Source organism: Betta splendens, chromosome 13 (assembly GCF_900634795.4).
Source record: "Betta splendens chromosome 13, fBetSpl5.4, whole genome shotgun sequence".
NCBI lineage: Eukaryota > Metazoa > Chordata > Actinopteri > Anabantiformes > Osphronemidae > Betta > Betta splendens.
Genome location: NC_040893.2, coordinates 11,313,900 through 11,329,223, shown reverse-complemented (window position 1 = coordinate 11,329,223; position 15,324 = coordinate 11,313,900). Strand labels below are relative to the sequence as shown.

At 46.0% G+C, this 15,324-nt stretch overlaps 3 protein-coding genes and 1 long non-coding RNA gene across 8 annotated transcripts; 2 read left to right on the top strand and 2 right to left on the bottom strand.

Annotated features, from left to right (window-relative positions):
* Positions 1–1,665: 1,665 nt before the first annotated feature.
* LOC114868377 (transmembrane protein 255B) lies at positions 1,666–9,406 on the bottom strand. 4 transcript variants are annotated; one of them, XM_029171896.3, is made up of 9 exons: positions 9,265–9,406; positions 8,792–8,973; positions 8,263–8,402; positions 7,806–7,868; positions 6,381–6,470; positions 5,240–5,320; positions 5,071–5,156; positions 4,822–4,981; positions 1,666–3,406 (listed from the first exon to the last, which is right to left on the bottom strand). In XM_029171896.3, the coding sequence occupies exons 2-9, from the start codon at positions 8,847–8,849 to the stop codon at positions 3,272–3,274; spliced, it is 813 nt and encodes a 270-aa protein (XP_029027729.1). In that variant the 5' UTR covers positions 8,850–8,973; positions 9,265–9,406; the 3' UTR covers positions 1,666–3,271. The 4 variants fall into 4 exon arrangements, with proteins under 4 accessions (XP_029027729.1, XP_055370287.1, XP_029027732.1 ...); XM_055514312.1 differs by lacking the exon at positions 9,265–9,406 and having other exon boundaries at positions 8,712–9,202; XM_029171899.3 differs by lacking the exons at positions 8,792–8,973; positions 9,265–9,406 and adding an exon at positions 7,559–7,707 and having other exon boundaries at positions 8,263–8,335.
* Positions 9,407–9,424: 18 nt separating this feature from the next.
* On the top strand, positions 9,425–10,781 carry rnf7 (ring finger protein 7). Of its 2 annotated transcripts, XR_003788015.3 has the most exons (4): positions 9,425–9,608; positions 9,751–9,798; positions 10,307–10,489; positions 10,568–10,781. XR_003788015.3 is itself a non-coding variant. In XM_029171900.3 (3 exons), exons 1-3 carry the CDS (start codon positions 9,425–9,427, stop codon positions 10,423–10,425), a joined length of 351 nt encoding a protein of 116 aa, XP_029027733.1. In that variant the 3' UTR covers positions 10,426–10,781. The 2 variants fall into 2 exon arrangements, 1 of the variants encoding a protein (XP_029027733.1); XM_029171900.3 differs by having other exon boundaries at positions 10,307–10,781.
* Positions 10,782–11,351: 570 nt separating this feature from the next.
* On the bottom strand, positions 11,352–12,738 carry LOC129605083 (uncharacterized). Its single transcript, XR_008696581.1, has 2 exons — positions 12,601–12,738; positions 11,352–12,267 (listed from the first exon to the last, which is right to left on the bottom strand). It is a non-coding gene; the product is annotated as an uncharacterized LOC129605083 (long non-coding RNA).
* On the top strand, positions 11,755–14,722 carry grk7b (G protein-coupled receptor kinase 7b). The gene is made up of 4 exons (XM_029171901.3): positions 11,755–12,354; positions 12,424–12,861; positions 13,374–13,645; positions 13,755–14,722. The coding sequence occupies exons 1-4, from the start codon at positions 11,755–11,757 to the stop codon at positions 14,071–14,073; spliced, it is 1,629 nt and encodes a 542-aa protein (XP_029027734.1). The 3' UTR covers positions 14,074–14,722.
* The last annotated feature ends 602 nt before the right edge of the window (positions 14,723–15,324 follow it).

Genomic DNA, 15,324 nt, shown 5'->3' with positions numbered 1-15,324 from the left:
CATGTGGTCCTTTCTGTGTCCATTTGAAACATTTTACAATAAACACGTCAGCGCTTCTGTTCATATTTGCTTTTGTGTTTGAGCGTCTGCATTTAGACCGTGACACCAAGGCTGTTTGGGTGCATCTGCCTTTACCTTCAGAACCTTCCCAGTTCTACTGTATCTTAAGCCCAGTGCATTTGCTGCACATTAGCGCAGCTGCTGGGTGAGTGAGCAGCAGACAGGATGTCTAGCAGCTGCAGGGTGCTGTCCTGCCGCTGACCCTACACTGCCTCCTGCTGCAGGAGGCAAAACACTCCCGCACGCAATCAGTGGAGGCTGTAACGTGAGACGTGTGTTCAGTCTCGCTGTGGCATTTTTATTAACGTATTCACCCTGTCGACTAGAGCTACGTGACCAGATTTCTACTGCTGTGGCTGTTTTCTCTAGGTTTCGCTCTATGACAGTCTGTTGTTCAGTACATGTGACTGGGACACTTTGTAGTTTCTGCTCCTGGGTCAGTCTCATGCTGGATCCTCCTCTTTGAGCTCTGTCCTCCACTGTCAGCATCGCTGCATGTGGGAACCGTCAGACCCACACGCTGCCTCGGTGTCTCTACAACAGCAGTGCAGTTTGTAAAGACTCCATCAAAAGAAAACATTTATGTCATAAAGGTCATATTTGTGCCACAGCTGGAGATTCATGTCTTCATGCCACGATGAAGTTCAATTCAAGGCAAAATACACACGTTGTACTGAGGGATGGGGATTTCTGATCCGTGAATGGGTTGCACATGGTTAAAAACGAAGCCACACTAACAATAACGCGGTGCAGTGAGGAAGAGAAGCATCAGAGCTTCTAACGTGGCACAAGGATTACCTGGTGTGGGGTTTCAGCCCCAGCGTCCCACAGCTCCCACAACCACACGCCACCAGAAAGGAAAAGCCCTGCTCACAAGTCCGACGTTCAAACGGAACCTGGTGAATACTAGAGGCACGTTTGTTGTTTAGCGGAAACTTGGGTTGCAAAAAAGGAGAAAGGAGCGAAATCTATGACCTGTTGGAGTAAAAACCCTAGCAGCTGAGAAGAATCATCGTCGGTGTCTCTCAACACGCAAAGTGAATCTAATAAAAGTAAACATACATATTTCAAACCAGCTGCTGTGTGTATTAAGTGAACAACTGTATCGATGCTGCAGGTGGAACCAAACACTAACTATAGATATTCCTTTTTTTCTGCTATGACTGTTCTTGTTTAAACACAACAGGATTTCTTCGTTTCCTGACCTAATTTATGCATGTGCAGTTGGACAAGAAGCCGGTTGAGATCAGAGGAATGAAGCTGGACAAGAAGAGAAATTTAGATACACCATCTCTCTAAACTCCCAAAGATGAGATTAAATGTCACACGTTAACGTTTTCCATGGAAATTAGATACTAAGTTGCAGATTTTACATAAATTCACAATATCTTTGAATACGTTCTGTATTTTGTTGCTTTGCTCTGTCATTAATCTGTTATAATGTTTGAAAATGCTTGTGTGAAACAAAGGATCAATCTGAAATACTCTCATTTCAACTTTATGGCAGTGCAGTGAATTTATCTCATAGGTGACTGAGTCACAGCTGAAACTGTTTAACCCGAAACCACAGGGAAAGTTCAAGATGATACATTTGTGACATTAAAATAAATTCTACAGGACGACAAAATAAACATTTATTACATGTGTTTAAATCAAACACTGTGGTGACACCATATAAACATGTCAGTGAAAACCACTTATTTAGAAAAATGTGTTTCATGGTACATAAAGTTTTAAAATTCCCAACAGGATCCTATCCTGCAGTGTTTTTTATAGGTTTAGGGAACATTACTGTTTAATATTTATAGAACAATAGCATTTAAATGTTCCCTGAATGTTTTTCTGTAGGTGTAGGGAAAAATAGTAGTTTTTAGCAATTATATACTCTCAAAACATTCTGTCATTTCCAAATTTAATAGATAGTTCTTTGAGGTTTAAGCAAAAATATTCTTGTGATTGTGAACATACTGCATAATGTTTTTATACAGCTCCAATACATCAGGTAAAAATCACAAGAAGGAAATATTTTTAAAAATTCAATTTTGATACAAGATGTGGTTAAGAACTTGTGAGACAACAAATGTTTTACTATAAGTGAAAATGAAAATACAAATGATATTAGATATACAAGCAGGAATGAGAGGTGGATATAAAAGCTTTTATGTAACCAGAGCATGTGTCTGTTTACTCTCTGCCACATTAACCTTCACGTAACAGCAAAAATTAGTACGCTGCTATCTATTAATATTAATTTGATCTACCTTATCATAAATTCCGCAGCAGCAGCAGAAAACCTTTGGTGGTGAAGCAGTAAACAGTGAACTGAGCTGATAACAGCAGCTCTGCATCGTCTCCCTCATACGTGGGTGATGTTTATATGAGGAACAGCCTCCACCTCAAAACCTAATGCTGACTACACACAGAGGTAATTACAGAGTGTCTGTCACCACAGGAAGCATGTAACCAATTAGCCGTTAGCTCTGGTGCAGCAGGATCGAGGATTGTGTTACTGTGGACGGTCCCGTAGCGATGCTCGACTGTGAAACGAGATTGAACAAGACCAAACTGAGCCAGTGCCTATAACTAACCACAAATGGCGTTATGTTACTCATAACTAGGGACTGTGATGAAATGGAAGTTGACCAATATTATTCTGAGGTTAGATTTGTTCTACAACTAGACAAAATAATCAAACACAATTAAATATGACGCATGGACCATGATCCTGGATTTTTAATTACTCTCATATTACTCATAAACTGATTATTAGTTATTCAACTTTAATTCAACAGTATGTCTCTCATAAACATTTAATGCTTAAAATAAAACGCCTGCTCTCAGTGTGGGACAGACCTCTCCCCATTCAGCAGTGAGAAAGCTGTGAGGCTGAGGCTTAGACCTGGAGGCTCCTCATCAGGAGGGTGCGGACGGAGACGTGCGAGCTGTGAGACAGGCTTTTTTAATCAACAATGATTCTCCTGTGGTAGTTAAGTGCTAACACATGTAGGCACGACTTATCAGCGAGACTTACTGACAGTTGTGTCACTCTTAAAAATACACACCTGCATTATCAAAGTTAGATCAGTGAAATGAGAAACCGATGTGGTTTGGACTAATGATGCTCAGACTCGCAAGCCAAAAAGAAAAGAGGCTACATACATACATATGGTGTGTTAGCTACTGTGCTAGTGGGTGTGTGTGTGTGTTGTGTTCATGTTTGCGTTGTCTGCACACTGACTGGGTGGAGATGGTGAACTGTGTTGTGTGTGTTGGCATCCATCAACAGAGGCGCCGTAGGGGAAGGTAACGTGCTGTAGGAGGGCTCGGTCGCAGGGCTGCTATCCCTCTGAGGACACACACACACACACACACACACACACACACACACACACACACACACACACACACACACACACACACACACACACACACACACACACACACACACACACACACACAGATGAATATTTGTTGAAAAGCTGTGTAACCATTCTTTATTCTAACATAAACATAGTCGGAGTCAGAAAAACATACATTCTGCCAATATAAATAAAACCATACACATGATACACAACAGATGATTAAGATAATTATAAGGATCTACTTTGTCTTGATTATTGAACATCTGCATAACGGTCAGGAAGTTTTTATGAAGTTTACATATGCTCTGTTGACAGTTAAACGTGCACACACATCTCCTTGTGATTTGATGTCTGGATGCAGTTTACACTAATCTGACGAATCTGTTCTGAATGGTTTGACAGAGAAGGTTCTGCTGTTCAAAGCCACAAGCAAACACACACACACACACACACACACACACACGCACACACACACGCACACACACACGCACACACACACGCACACACACACGCACACACACACGCACACACACACGCACACACGCACGCACACACACACGCACACACGCACGCACGCACGCACGCTAAACGCCTACAGCTTATGGTCATGGCCTCAAATCTGTGTGTCTGAGTGTTTCTTTTTAATATTAAATGTTCATGATTTAGTAGGCCATAATCCTAAATTTGTTAAAGTCTTATTATATTATTAATGTAATTAAACCCCATAACCACTATGAAAATGACAAAAAACACTGTTGAGAGTGAGTAGCTCTTTAAGAAAACAGGACCATCTACATGTGGTAATAACAGGCACTGCTGATCAGCTGGTGTTCAAACAGCTGATGTGAGTTAAGAGTTAAACATCAGGGGCCACAGTGAACAGAGAACTTAATTAACTCCTGGGCCTTCGTCTGGGTGGCCTGTTGGAAGGTGCTCATCTATAAATTTTACAAACTGCCATCTTTCCAGTTCCTTGCTTAATTTACTGCAGTCCAGTCAGGTAGAAAATAGAAAACATGTGGACAGCAAATCACGCGAACACATTTCTATGACAGAACCTGCTCCGTGTGTAGATCCAGGAAGACGTGGACGCTCACCACACCTACGCTTCGCAACGTTCAAAGCCTACATATTAAATCTACAGATTTGGAATGTGGGACAGCAATCAACCGATCAGTGATTTAAACACTGAACTATATTAGAGTCGAGACTAACGGCTGATACGGAGACAGCTCAGGATGTTTCCTCCCTAAAGCGCTGACCACGATGTTATTTAATGCAGACGTTTTGCGTCGCGTAATGAAAAGGTGCAGCAGGACGGAGTCTGTGTGGTCTGAACAGCTTTGCTCTGACTGAGCTTTAAGGTCACGGGTCACACATCCCTGTATAGAAGTCCTACCAGGTCCTTCATGCTGCCGAGCACCGCTGTCGTCAGGATCCCAGCGAAGAAGGCGGCCAGGTTCAGGCCAGTGAGGACCCAGATTAAAACATACAGGGTGAAGACGTCCCCACAGCTCCGCACGCCCACAAACTCATAGTAGTTGCTGAGGTAGTCTCCACTGCAGGAAGAAGCCACAGCCGAGATGGTGTAATCTGGGTCAACAAAGCCTGGGAGTTTAGTGCGTGTTCCAGTGATGCGTTGTCTCACTTGGCGCAGTCGTACAGGTCGCAGCAGTAGCACGTCCCACTTCGCACCGTGATGTTACAGGACTCCGTCAGACTCCAACACGACACCTGGAAACGCAAAAAGGAGCGTCTGAGCCCGACACCACAACATGCTGCAGTCTCTCTCATTAACACAGTCCAGCTTTACTTACGGAGGTGTAGAGATTCTCGTAGATGTAGCTGGAGCCGCTGCTGTAATGCTGGCACCGCTCGGCTCTGAGCGGACGCACGTCCTGTGGTTCATGTCAGAGCACCAATCAGTCTCATTAGGAATGAAAGGAATTTCATTTAAAACAACTGCACTGACATTCATCATGCCACATGTTTCAGATGACTGCGAACATACTGACTAAAAGTATGTTTGGAGTCTGTGACCAGTTAAGAAGGTTTTGGTTTAAGTTCCCATTTTAAATTCTATTGTAAATAATCATCCATATTCAGTGTTCAGGCTTTTCCAAATTTGTAAATTACTGCTCACTTCAGAGGAAAACTTTATTTTCAGCAAACTGACACGTTATCTTTTTTTTTAGGTTCATTTCAATTTACTCGATTTCTAACTATTACCATATAAAAGAACCGCACACACATTCTGGTATTTGGCCGAGAACTGCACAGGAAGCGCGGGTTTTACTGCGTCAAAGCTGGTTTGTGCTGAAATGAGGCCACAAACATCGAGTCGTTATTGGAGTTTGACTTTGTACATGGGAGGAATCCTGGATGAACTAAATCCTGAATCAATTAAAACCTATAAAAGCACATTCTACCTTTATAAACCAGGGTAAAAGCAGCAAACTGACTAAAGGGATGAACGTCTTAGTAGTTGTTCCATCCGGCATCAGTGAGATATGAACCCACACCCTGTGGCCGTTATTGACTGTATCATAAAAGCTAGAACCAGGAGGAGGCAGAGGAACCTACGGAGGCAGCTGGAGCTCTGTTACAATAACATCAGGCTCAGTCGCAACACGTCTCGCAAGTTTCTCAGCCATTCGCTCTATGAGAAGCTGAGAAGTTTTAAGCAAATAAACTACTTTCGCTGCAGCACGGCTCAACCTCTGGCCGAACGGCGAGTCCAGAGGTCCTCCCATCACGCTGTCACAACTGGTAAAGCTCAAAACACTGACGCAAGCTGAACTTCTAGGCTTGCGGTTGACTGTGGAGAGACGCTGGCGCACACCGAGGCCGAGCCGCCGTCCAGCACCGCAGTCCAACAGCCCGGCGGTTCATTGGTGCGGCACCGTATTGCGTCCCGTCTAGAGTTACAGCGCACACATGCAAGCGCTGGGAACTCACCATGTTTAAAGCAACACAGACACCATCGATCATCACGCAGAGGAAAGAGGCGACGATCCCCAGGCTGAGGAACAAGATGGCAGCCGTCAGCTGCAGCAGGAAGAGAGAAGACAGCAGCCAGAGGAAGGATTTAACCGCGTGTGACTGGGAATGGAGTCATTATATTGATGCAGGAGCAATCCTCATTATGACTGTGTCTGTTTAGTTTTCTCACAGATCATCTGTCAGCCCTTGATAACTCAATCTATAGATGTCTGAACAGAACCACATTCAAAAACATGATCCCATCCTGTTGCTCTACTACTTGACATCACACATCATCACTTTTGAAGTTTATCTATTCATTCCTGCTCTTCATCAGTCACAGTTTCCATTTATTACATCCTGTCAACACGTGGCTGGTAAAACAAACGCAGCATGAGTTTCCTGTCGCCCCGGACACTTTAGAGCGTCTCCTACTGTCACGTCTCCATTTTGATAGGTACAACCTCTTCACACGCTATAACTACACCGAATCATACGTTTACTTCATACCCACGCATCAAAGCGGTGCCAGGTAAAATCCACTACAGCCAGGTGAGTCCCATTAAAAGACGTCCAGTCGATACCAGCGGTTACTATTAAACAGTGAATGCAAAATACATTAGGCCTGGATGTTACACCTATGAGTTGTTGGATGAGTCTGTGGAGACTGGACACCACCACAACCAAGGTCAGAAGGATTACAGCTGCACATGAGCGCACGCCCGGGAACAGCATGCAACATACACCAACATCTGTCGTCTGAAAAATGAAGGATCTCAGCTCCGTTTATTTTTTCTTGTGACTGAAAGGCTACACTGGCTGACCTGGGTACAGCACGGCCGGGCAATTGCTGCTGTAATAACATGCATGTTCCTTGTGATCACCCGATTTCCTGTTTTCATTCCTGATGCAGCCGAATGTTAATAAATACAAGCAAGTTTACTTCCGTTGCACTACACTGAAAGTTTTCATTTGTCAAACAATTAAAAAACAGGTCTCTATTCTATGTAATCTAATGTTGTTCAGTCTTGACTGTCTCCTTACTCTTATCTGCTGATTGACGTAAACCTCCGGCCAGAAGGCATTTTAGTGGGGATGCACGAAATTAAAACTCTTCTATGCGAGCCAACACAAACTATTTTGTTCTTCTCTACCTTAAAAACGCAGATGTTTGGAAACCCTCGGCTGAGATAAGACCGTGACACACAGCAGGCCCATGATACAGGTGCGACAGCGGGAGGCCAGGAGATGCTGCCGGTCGCTGTGTTAACGCGCTGCCGCTCTCTCATGGCCAACATTCAGTCTGGCATGTGGAGGACGGGTGCACCCGGGGAAAACATGAGGGAGATTTATGACTAAGAGAGGAGCTCTGCATGTGAGACGGAGGGAAGAAGACCATACCAGCTGCTTGCAGTTCTCCTTCAAACACAGTCCTAGAAGTCCCAGGAACGATCCAAGGGTCAGCTGCAGGGTTTAATAGAATATACACAGTGAGCCTTATGCAAAATAATGTTCATTTCCATTGCCATTGCTTGGTTCTCTTCCAAATTAGATGGTACGTTATCATAGGTAGCAAACTTTAAGTGGTGCACTGTGTTTCCTCCAAACAGATTTAGGTGGATACAGTTTTAGCTAAAATGTTTCAACACTTGCAAATGCATGTTTATCCAGGTTGATGATCTAAAAGAACTTGGACAGGATGCCGTGTAAACTGATTAAATCACAACCTGTCAATCATCAGCTGCAGCGTCTCGCTCAGTGCATCTCTGCCTCAAACAAGCTATTTTAGAGGAGCTCAGTCGGCCATGATTTGAATCATCTGACTAAACAAATGATGAGGGACAAATACACAGCTTACGATAACTCCAGAGGTGTAGCCGGTTACATCCAGGCTCTTCGTTCGGGTTGTGGTGTAGACTCCCAGCACCACCAGCAGGAGAGACAGGCCGAGCATGGCCAGTACCAGCCACACCGCCCGCCTGATCCTCGACATCGTCTCTGGGAGGAGAACCCTCAACGTGTCAACACGAACGACACGCGTGCAGTAAGACACAATCAGCAGCAAAACACTAACTTCAATTCAAACAAATGTGAGCAAACAAAGCAGTGAGATTCTATTGCTCCTTTATATGAAAACACAAAAAAATATTTGTAGGGTCATACACGCAAATTAAATGTCCTTCATAATACAAAAAAATATAACATCCCACACACCAGAAATCACTTATACTCTAATTAGACACTAATTGATGACTGCAGATGACTATAGTACAGTATTCATCACTTACAGTACAGGCAATCACATACTTAGCCTTAAAACTTTATGCGTTATCAGTGTGAAATGTAATGCAGCCGTCAAGTCACCACTCCATCGCCCAGTAAATTACCCGTTGCCTGGTTCTTTGGCACCAGTTTGCCCACTGCTCCCTGGATCCTTGCAGTCATGATCAGTCCACTTCTCCGGTACCAGCTTCAACTTGTGACCGGCTGCAGCCCAAGCTTTTACACAGTGCCGACGTCAGTCGAATCTGCTGCTGCGTTTAGGGCTGGTTGGAAAATTGCCCTCCCCCTAATGTACATGCAGACGGGAGGTGTTTGTCTATGTAACCATATAATAGTAGTAATAGTATATAAGTCGTCGTTATTTTAATTAAGGCTTTAACAATTTGTTCCATTTCTGTGATTAGGTGTACTTTTATGCTCAATTCAATACTGTGTAGCCCACAAAGCCTAGATTTACTGCTAGAATGTACATGTTTCTTTCTTTTTTTTCTTCATTTTATCGTATGTCCATTTTTGACACGTTTTCTGTCGAACTAAAAGGAAGTAATTCAAAAAAAGTTAAATGCGCGTATTTTACCCAAATCCTGCCAAGCAGCGCCATCTTCTGTCGTTATTGAGTCAAGACACCTGCTCGTCCAACCCAGAGTGAATTTACAATAGGCTCTACAATGCAGCTAGCTTCAGCGCTAGCATTCATCCATCTTGTGTGGCTTAGTTAGCTTGGCTAACGTCGCCGTATGTACTGTCCTGCAGAGATGGATGACGGCGACGAGCCGGGGCTAGTCCTCTCTCACAACACTTCTTCCAGCTCTAAGTCGGGCACGGATAAGATGTTTTCCTTAAAAAAGTGGAACGCCGTGGCGATGTGGAGCTGGGACGTTGAATGTGACACGTGTGCCATTTGTAGAGTGCAAGTGATGGGTGAGTTGTGTTTCACAGGGCTGCTAGCTGCTAGCTTAGCTTAGGTACTAGCTAAAGCAGCTAGCGTTAGCGTTGCCAATACCCCAAGGAATACGTGACATTCCAAGCATAATGACATTTAAAATGCTTTGTGGATTTGCAGACGCTTGTCTCCGGTGCCAGGCGGAAAATAAACAAGAAGATTGTGTTGGTAAGATTATGTCAGCGTTATAGTACACAACATTAGCAAGGTTAACAACTAATGCTAACATTTCTCTCTGCAGCATAATCTGGCCACTGTCTAAGCTAGTCTTCCAGCAAAACCGCTAATTATCTCCCTTTTGACATTTAACATGTTAGATTTCCATGAATCACTTTAGCCCGGAGTTGTGTCAACAATAAGTGTCATTTTGTTCTTCTATTGCAAAGTTACGTCCATTAAATCAAGGACTGTACTTGAGGTACTTCTGTTTCCCTTAAGTACTTCAGGTTCTCTTGTTTATGATATTACCCGTCTGCCTTTTTAAGATAATCAGCACTATTAGGTGAAAGAAAATACTGTCAAAATTTATATGCAGTTAAAAATCAAAACTGAACTGTCCTCTTTTTATAAAATGATTGGAAGAAATTAAATAGATCTAATAAAAATGAAATCTACTTCTGTATTTTTATAACAAGAAGCTCTTCATTGCTTTTCATTGCACTTTCTCTCCTTTCAGTCGTATGGGGCGAGTGCAACCACTCCTTCCATAACTGCTGCATGTCCCTCTGGGTGAAGCAGAACAACCGCTGTCCCCTCTGCCAGCAGGACTGGGTGGTTCAGAGAATCGGCAAATAACCTCCCCCAACCAGGCGACTCTGACTCTGACAGTGCCTGGATGCGCCCAGAATGGGTGACAATGGTGAATAGGCAATGATCACTGCAGCGTCCGGCTCAGAGGAACTCGCGCTGACTGTCCTATTTATGATTGCATGTTTAGTAGCTGTGGTGTCACGGGAGGATGACGGACAAAACTAAAGCAGCAGGATTCGCTGTTTGCCGGATGGAGTGTGGAAGGATGAAGAGGAATGGATTAGGATGTGTTGCTGTTTGGTCATGTTTGCTATACATTATTGTCTGTGATGGTGTTTAGCACACAATGAATATGTGACTTAAGTCTTTTTAAAAATAAAAACAATGTGTATAACTGTGAAGATGTTCTTTTTACCAAAAATTGTATTTGCTTTAACGAGAATCAAAAATTCTCAAATACTGAAAATACAAACGCACTTTTAAAAATCACCTGTAGAGACTGTTGAATTTAGGTTTTCAATACTTTCTAGTCATGGAACTAATTAATGGACAGACTCGTACCCTTAGATCACCTTCCTGCTTAAGTACCTTGGCAGTCAAAGTGAACTATCTGGGAGGCATGCATGGTAACCGCATCACCATTAGTACATGTTATACCTGTATGTAAGCTTGGCTTTGTTCCAGTTTGAAGCTGAAAAGCACTGACAGGCCACCTTGTTGAAGGACTGGTGAATTTAAATTCTATGTGTATGTGAGTGGACGGTTGTCTGGTGGTGATTTGACAGTGACACGTTTCTCATCAAGTAAGCTGGGATACGTATACTCAGCTGGCTGCCTTCCGATGCTTAATACCATCCATTCTAGGGCTGGTCATTATCGTAATCATCTACACTTAGAATGTGGCAAATATCTGCCACGATCTGATGTTGCTGATTAAAAGTGAAATATAAGTAAATCATTCTCCCACAATAAACCATAAAATGTTTATTCCATTGCATTGGGCTCAGCATAACCTCTCACTGGCCACTTTATCTCAAGCAGTCGTCCGTCATAAGCTGTTGAGGCCAGTATGTGCCACCCTGTCAAACTGGCAGCATGGTCACCACACAGGCTTTTTGCATCACCTATAAATACACCAGCCTAAAGCCTCTTAAGTACAAACCACATAAGTTGCTTTCGCCCAGAGCTGTCTACTAATGAGTTTTCAAAGACACTTAGCCACTGACAAATCCCTGAGGACGGAGCTTTCATTGCTCAGAGAGGCGTAGTAGATGTGGACGATGTCCGCGGGACTGAGCCGTGCCTGTAACCTGACGATGGGGTTAGGTGTTTCAGTTTCAGCTGCCTGTGGGTGTGCTAAAGGGGACATCCAACATGGCTGACCTTCTGCCACTGGACAGCCTGGTGGTCAACACAGCCTTCCTGAAGGTTCAGGGGATTGATCGCGAGGAGCTGAGGAAGCAGAGGCTCTCGCAGACGCTGCCCGTACCCAAGAACTCCTCCACGGTGCGGGAGGCGCTGGGCGACACGTTCGAGTCGCTCTGCGAGCAGCAGCCTATTGGGAGGAAGCTGTTCCAACAGTTCCTCCTGGCCTCAGACCCGCAGTGTGCTGCCACCGCGGAGTTCCTGGAGGAGCTGAACAGCTGGAGCTTTGCCGCGGACGAAACCAGGGAGAAGGTCAAACGGAGCATCCTGGACAAGTTCTGTCAGCCCCAGTCCAAGAGTTACCTTTCCTACCTTACGGGACAGGATGCCGACAGGCGCAGGACTTCGCCAGATATGAATTTTAATGACGTGATGATGGAGCAGATGAGAGAGGCCACGAGGGATTTCCTGAAGGGGAAACCGTTCTCCGACTACCTGAGCAGCCCCTTCTTTTACAGGTTCCTGCAGTGGAAGGAGTTCGAGAGGCAGAAGATCAGCGACAAGTACTTCTATATGTTTAGGACGCTGGGAAAAGGAGGCTTTGGAGAGGTAGGAAGGAAATATAAAACCAATAAATAGAACTGCAATATGATGATAAAGTGTGGTTCCGTGTGGCAGGTGTGTGCGGTGCAGGTGAAACACACGGGCCACATGTACGCCTGCAAGAAGCTGGATAAGAGGCGGCTGAAGGTGAAACGGGGCGAGAAGCTGGCGCTGCTGGAGAAGCAGATCCTGGAGAAGGTCAACAGCCTGTTCGTGGTGAACCTGGCGTACGCCTACGACAACAAGACCCACCTGTGCCTGGTCATGGACCTCATGAACGGAGGAGACCTCAGGTTCCACATCTACGAGCTGGGACGGCGGGGTATCTGCATGGAGCGCGTGGTCTACTACACGGCCCAGATCATCACTGGGATACTCCACCTGCACTCCATGGACATCGTGTACCGGGACATGAAGCCCGAGAACGTTCTGATCGACGGCAAAGGCCACTGCCGCCTGTCGGACTTCGGCCTGGCCTTGGAACTGCCAAAGGGTAAAATGATCTGCCAGAAGGTTGGTGTAGTGACCTTGGCCTAGATTAACCCCCAGTTCTTGTAATGCAGTGAACTCTGAAAAGCCTTAATGGGTTGGGTCTGTATCGGTTCAGAATCACGTCCACACAGATAGTTGGGACCAGTGGTGTCAATCATGCCTCATTGTTTCCAGAAACGAGGCCTGAACGGCGTTTGACCCCATCTAATGTCATTAAAAGGTGCCCGGCCTCCTCCCCCAGTCCAGGTGGAGCTCTGTATGCAAAACGGACCGGACCCCGTTAGCTCTACCTGCCTAATCTTTGCTTTACTAATACCTGATAAAGCTCCTGCCCAACAAGATGAGTCAGCAAGTTCACGGCTGAGCTGCTTTCTAGAGATGACAAACAGGGTGAACAATGACGTCTCACGCCGTTTAGCAGAGCAACCTGAAGGGTTTATGCAGGTTTCACTGGAGTTCTTCTAATGAACCGCTGAAGGTTTCCTGCAGAAGCACAGGGAGGCGGCTCACGCCGGTCTCTGCTCTGTCCTCAGGCCGGGACCACCGGCTACATGGCCCCGGAGATCCTGAGGCAGGAGTACTACCGCACGTCCGTGGACTGGTGGGCTCTGGGCTGCAGCATCTACGAGATGGTGGCTGCCCGGCTGCCGTTCATAGACCTGCGCGAGAAGGTGCAGCACGAGGAGGTGACTCGACGCACGCTGGAGGACGAGTGCAGGTTCGAGCACAAGCACTTCGACGCGCCCACGAGGGACATCGTCAGTCGCTTCCTCAAGAAGAAGGTGGAGCGTCGCCTGGGGTGTCGGTGAGAAAGCGGGACAGATGCGATTACGTCACTGGCGTCTCTGCAAAACAGCACAAGACTCCGAAGTGTTCACCGTTGACTTCATTGTGCTTTTCAACGCTCCTTTCAGTTCTGGCGGCGGAGACCCACGGAACCACGCGTTCTTCAGCGACATCAACTTCCACCACCTGGAGGCGGGGCTGGTTCCGGCCCCCTGGGTGCCAAAGGCCGACATCGTGTACGCCAAGGACGTGGAGGAGGTGCGGGACGCGTCCGAGGTGCAGCAGGTCGAGCTCGACGCCAAAGACGAGAGGTTCTTCGCGGAGTTCAGCACGGGCGCCGTCCCCATCCGCTGGCAGAAGGAGATGATTGACAGCGGCGTGTTCGACGAGCTCAACGGACGCGGCTCCGGCGCCGTGCTGCAGTCCAGCATGTGTGGGATCCTGTGATCGGCCCATGTCGTTGCCATGACGACCACTTTCCCCGCCGGTACTTGAAAATGCACTAATGCCCTTTAATGACGCTGCCTCATCACCTGCCCGAGTCGCAGTTCGCTCGCAAACGAAAGCGGACGTCGGCTGTTGCAGGCGTTCGCCACTAAGTGCCGCCAGACGCCCGCGAAGGCCGCTCGGCTCCGCTCGGCTTCGCTCGGCTCCGCTCGGCTCCGCTCGGCCTCCAGCGGCGCCCCCCTCCGCCGCCTCCCCCGGCGCAGCCCTGGGACTATTTACAAGCACTGGATGACTTTAACGAGGGCACGCAGGCGGACAAATTGTCCTATTTAAAGCAGTTTTTCCGTTAAGACATGTTTACCTAAACGTTGTGGCATTAACGAGGCAATGCCGCCCCCCCCCCCGCTTGGTGTTTACAAGCCAACCGGAGCCTTAGCAGGAGACACACAGGCAACGTAGCAACAATCAGCGACACAGCGTGTTCTGTTTAGTCTTCATCAGCGTGTAATTCTCATATTGCCAGTAGATTTTTAAAGCTCTCCACTGACACCACAAAAACATGCCAATATTTTCTGTGCATTATTTTTTAATCGAAGTGAATGTTTTTTGCTCTATTCTTGCTCCATGCATTAAAATATGATTTGCCATATTTTGCACTCTTATTTAATGGAATGTTTAAGAGAGCTGGCATTTTAAGACATGACGAAGTGAATATTGTGTGATGATTTCTGTTAACATGAACTTCCAGAGTAAAGGAAGTGAAGATTGATGGTTACAAACAATGGAGCTTTTTTATTATCCTCTTGTTGCTTCTTTTAAGACTGATTAAATTGTCCGTCATCATCCATGTCAACAGTCAGGCTCAGTCTGAGAACGAATAGAACGCTTGTCTCTTTAAAACCAATTAGTAACCACAGTAGATTTGTGATTGCAGTATAATGTCGCTTTCTCATCCGTCACTCAGTCTGTTACTTCCAAACCTCAGACACGTTTAATGTGGGACACATAAACATGTGTTGTGATAATTCCTGGGAGGGGGTGACCTTCCAGCGCCCAGAAGTGGTTCCGCTTACACTCGACTGTGGTGAGATTAGAGGGTGGTTGGGATGGAAATCCAAGACGCAACGCGATCATCGTCGGCCGTGAAAAGCAGAGTGGGGAGTCCACTGTGGACGACGTGACGACAAGGCCGAGTCAGCAGAGGGGCTCCAGGAACACGCTTCTACCAGGCGTCTACAACCCTCTGCCAGG

Coding starts and splice junctions, on each gene's coding strand:
- LOC114868377 (XM_029171896.3), bottom strand. CDS start 8,849: ATGACTGCAAGGATCCAGGGAGCAGTGGGCAAACTGGTGCCAAAGAAC. Junction 6,471..7,805: donor AGGAGAACTGCAAGCAGCTG/GTATGGTCTTCT, acceptor TTCCTGCTGCAG/CTGACGGCTGCCATCTTGTT. Junction 4,982..5,070: donor GACCTGTACGACTGCGCCAA/GTGAGACAACGC, acceptor TTCTTCCTGCAG/TGGAGACTACCTCAGCAACT.
- rnf7 (XM_029171900.3), top strand. CDS start 9,425: ATGTACTGTCCTGCAGAGATGGATGACGGCGACGAGCCGGGGCTAGTC. Junction 9,609..9,750: donor TTGTAGAGTGCAAGTGATGG/GTGAGTTGTGTT, acceptor GTGGATTTGCAG/ACGCTTGTCTCCGGTGCCAG. Junction 9,799..10,306: donor TAAACAAGAAGATTGTGTTG/GTAAGATTATGT, acceptor CTCTCCTTTCAG/TCGTATGGGGCGAGTGCAAC.
- grk7b (XM_029171901.3), top strand. CDS start 11,755: ATGGCTGACCTTCTGCCACTGGACAGCCTGGTGGTCAACACAGCCTTC. Junction 12,355..12,423: donor GAAAAGGAGGCTTTGGAGAG/GTAGGAAGGAAA, acceptor TCCGTGTGGCAG/GTGTGTGCGGTGCAGGTGAA. Junction 13,646..13,754: donor GAGCGTCGCCTGGGGTGTCG/GTGAGAAAGCGG, acceptor CGCTCCTTTCAG/TTCTGGCGGCGGAGACCCAC.